This window comes from Vicia villosa, linkage group LG3 (assembly GCF_029867415.1).
Source record: "Vicia villosa cultivar HV-30 ecotype Madison, WI linkage group LG3, Vvil1.0, whole genome shotgun sequence".
NCBI classification, from domain to species: Eukaryota; Viridiplantae; Streptophyta; class Magnoliopsida; order Fabales; family Fabaceae; genus Vicia; species Vicia villosa.
This window is the reverse complement of record NC_081182.1, coordinates 129,565,029-129,569,380: the sequence shown is the minus strand read 5'-3', so window position 1 is coordinate 129,569,380 and position 4,352 is coordinate 129,565,029. Positions and strand designations below refer to the sequence as shown.

The following is a 4,352-nucleotide window of genomic DNA, read 5'->3' as shown; positions in this document are numbered from 1 at the left end:
AAAATGGTGGAGAATCTCAAAAGGTTAAAGGTGAAGAATTTCCAAAGGTTAAAGGTGTGGATAATTTCAATAGGTTAAAGGTGCAAAGAATTGCAAAAGGTTTAAGACGTGGAGAATTTCGAAAAGTCCAAGGCGTGGAGTAATTCAAAAGGACAAACCAATGCAAAATGCACAGCATAAGGAAAGGCATCCTCACACAAGTCTTTCTCCGAACGAAGACCTTCAAGCTCAAAAGCAGGTATTGGGAAGTCACGCTAGCATCACACCCCCCACCCTATCAAACAACCTTACTGTTAGAACATGATTTGTTCTGATCAATATTATTAGTTTTGATGATAATAAGGATATGAATTTTGGATGAGATAATGTGGTACTCTAATACACTGCAATTTCCCTTTCAGGAAATATATAAAGAGTATGCACAAATCAGCGCTCAGAAGCTTTGACTCAGAAGGTTCAGCATGCAACATCAAAACATGGTCTGGCAAGACATCAGAAGATGGTCAAAGCAGAATCAGAACAAGGGTCTATGGAAGCATCAGAAGAACTAGAGATCAGAAGCAGAAGCACTGAAGTTCTCATGGTATCACGCTCAGAAGCTCTTCAAGGTCAGAAGACAAGAAGATGCTCTGCACCAAGCTGTTTGACTCTGATGATATTCAAACATTGTATACACAAACATCAGATCAGAAGCAAGTACAAGATGGCAGGCTATGCTGACTGACAAAAGGAACGTTAGAAGCTATTAAAGGCAACTTCAGTAGACAGAGCGTAAACAAGGCTCGAGGTAGTTGACAAAAGAGTGAAACATTAAATGCAATGCTGTACGGAATACGCATCCATGGTTATCCATGGGCTCTTAATTTCTTAGCTCACTTTTGTTTTCAAAGTGTTTGAAGTGTAGTGTGTGAATAGGAAAAGACTTTGTTTAAGGACTTTGAAATTCTGGAATCAGATACGTGATGTCGAATAGGATGTCACGATACTACTATCTGAATAATTTTATACCAATGAACAAGAATAGAAACAAACTAATAACAAACAACACAAGTGATTTGTTAACCCAGTTCGGTGCAAACACACCTACGTCTGGAGGCTACCAAGCCAGGGAGGAAGTCCACTATAAGTAGTATCAATTCAGAGTAATACAGTTCAAGATTACATCTTTCACTTAATATCTACCCAATGCAACTTCAACCTAATACCACTTAGATCAGAGATTCCACTCGCTCCCCCTCAATCACAGCAGTGATGAATAACTCTCAACCAATATGAATAGAAGACACACTTCAAGGACACAACTTGATCTTGCTTAAAAGCTTCAATCAAGTACAATGATACTCTTGCTTAAAAGCTTCAAGTATACCTCTTACAACTCAAACAAAAACACCTAGACCAAGACAATCATCACCATGATGATTGTTTGGCTCACAAGAAAGCTAGAACTCAAAAACCCTAATACAGTTTTAACGTAAACCTCTTAAAACTTCTCAAAAATCCACATTAGGGTTGCAGCTTCTTCATAATATATATAGCCTTCAAAAAGCAGCAGCTGGGCCTTGGATCCAAATTAGTCTTTAACCTAATTAAACTAATTTCCACAAATCAAGGAACCAAAATAGGAGCAAATAAAAACTTCCTTGAAATAATCAAACAGATCATAATCTAATATTTCCAAGTAAGGCGCATAGGATCTCAACAGATCACACAAACAGAATTAGTAACAGAATAAGATGTAACAGCAACGGATGTCATGACATCGGCCTTGACACCAGGTAAAGGCCTGCACAAATAAAAACTTCACCACAGTAGAATGCATGTCATGACATCAGTTTTGACATGATAATATCACAATGAGTTTTACCAAAAATTACAGCCAATCAACAACATCTACAAACTCCCCCTTTGGCAAATTTTTGGCTAAAACAAGAATAGATGTAACCATATAATATCAGAGCCCAAGCAGCAGATCACAACACCAAGAATACAGAAAAATAAATTCTGTAGCAAAAGGGAAACAACAACCAGCTTGTTTAATCATCTGTTACAATCACCAGATGACCAAGAACATAACACAGAAAAACCAGAAACCAGCTATTTAAACATCTGTTATAGAATACCAATATCCATTACTCCCCCTTTTTAGCCACAAAAGGAAGCCAAACCAAAACAAAAGTACAAAAAGGAGAAACACCAAGTCAGTCAAAAGAGAAAACAAAATAAATGAAGTAGGACTAATTGTCAGATCCACCAGTCTCTTCATCATCACTACTATCAACACCATTTTCCTCATCATTAGTTTCACCATCACTTCCACCAGCATGAACACCAGTAACATCATCTGCGGACTGCTCAAGTCTTTGAATGAGCTTTTCAAGCTTCATCTTCCTATTGTCCAACTCTGTACAAGTCTCTTTTAGCTCAGCAATAAGAGAGGATTTGTTCACAGATTTGCTGGTTTGTGATGTCCCAGCAGATGTTATGTCATCTGACCTTTGGAGCAGCTTATAGTGGAAAGACAAAGCACTCTCCCTCTTGCACACAGAGTCTTTAGCTTTCAGAATCCCAGGGTAATGCTTGAGGATTATCCCACATATCAGGGATGGAAAAGCAATGGGTAGCTTGGTAGCAGAGGTACCAACATGCCTCATAATTTGATCAAATATGTAAGTCCCATAATCAAACTTTGTCTTGGTTCCCACAGCATATATGAATCTACCTAGGCCAACTTCAATGGTAGAAGTATGATTGGTAGGCACCCAGTTAGCAGCACCAATTTTGTGCAGCAAAGCATACCTGACATTAAGAAGACTAGTAGACAGTTTACTCTTTATGGGCCATTTCTTAACCTTACCACCAGTGATAACTTTGCACACCTCATTGTCAGTCACTTCAAGGTCAGGTTGAGCTTCATCATCCCTACCTAGATAAAGGTTGACAACAGTTGGGGAGAAATCTATACATTTTCTTCTAACATACACCTTATGAAAATCCTCAGCTTTCCCATCAGCACACTCTTGAGACAAATTTACTATAAACTCCTTCACAAGCATTTCATAGCATTTAGAAAAATGAGTAACAGTTTTAAGAAAACCTGCAGATTTGATGAGCTTCATGACTTCTTGACATTCCAGAGCATCATTTGCAAGCTCTCTTTCCAGAGCCAGTCTTCTCTGATAAACAAACTTCCACTGGATAGCATTTGAAGCATAGTGCAAATAAATGTTGTCCAAGGGAACATCACGAACCTTTGTGGAGGCTTTGGTGACAGCAATCTTCTTCTTTGAAGGGATGTCAGGGACATCACTTAAGACATTGTCCTCTGAGTCAGAAACACTTCTTTCTTTCCTCTTCTTCACAGCAACTTTGCTCCCAATTTTTGAAGGTTCAGCAGGGACCTTCTTGATCTTTTCTTTGGTGGCATTCTTTAGAGGAGCAACTTTAGTCTTGGGGAGATGTTGATCATCAACCTGCTTTCCCCTTCGAGCCTTGACTCTGTTAGAAATGCTAGAGATGAGTTCATCATCAGCAATGTCAATAGGATCATCTAGATTATCCAGATCCACCACATCATTTACACTGTCAATAGGGCGAGTATTCTTCTCTTTAGGAGAAGTAGCAGTGACCTCTTCAGCTCCCTCTGTTTCAAGAATCTCAGCATCTTTAGCTCCAGATGTTTCAACATCTTTAGCTTCAGAAGTCTCAACATTGTTAGCTTCAGATGTCTCAACATTGTTAGCTTCAGATGTCTCAACATCAACATGATCTTTGCTAGCATGAAGTTGATCTTCTTTGCTGTTCTCAGGAGCAGAAGCTTGGGATAAAGGAACAGATACTCCTTCTACCCTGTGACCTTCATTCAGGATTCTCGTGACAACACCTGCGATCGCATTGTGGACATATGCAGAACCCTCTTTATCCCTAGCAGAAAATGTTTCTGGAACGGACCCACCAGTAGATTTTCGTGCATGCATCTTTCTTGGTATACTACTAACAGGATCAGTAGCCGGAACCATGTTCAAGGGCGCAACATCCATCACAACATCCTGATCACTCACCATATTTGGTGCCCTAGAATCTGACACTGTTTCAGAGCGGGAAGACGTCTTCTTTGATGGAGAAATCTGAGACATGCTGAGAAGGAATGAAACTATGGGGAAGGGTTTGTGAATGCAGAAAATCGGTGAGCTTGAGTGAGTGCACCGGAGACTTGTGGGAATAGGGACCGTTTGGAAGAAGTGAAAGTGAGGAGGAAAATACACTTTAATATGCAATGATAACAAATATTTGTAAAATAGAATACTATTGGCCCCACAAACGGTTAATTGCTACAATTCCTCACAAAGACAAAT

General features: G+C 39.4%; 1 protein-coding gene across 1 annotated transcript; it reads right to left on the bottom strand.

The window, feature by feature from the left end:
• Positions 1–2,234: 2,234 nt before the first annotated feature.
• On the bottom strand, positions 2,235–4,133 carry LOC131658955 (uncharacterized). The gene is made up of 2 exons (XM_058928202.1): positions 3,249–4,133; positions 2,235–3,041 (listed from the first exon to the last, which is right to left on the bottom strand). The coding sequence occupies exons 1-2, from the start codon at positions 4,131–4,133 to the stop codon at positions 2,235–2,237; spliced, it is 1,692 nt and encodes a 563-aa protein (XP_058784185.1).
• Between the last annotated feature and the right edge of the window lie 219 nt (positions 4,134–4,352).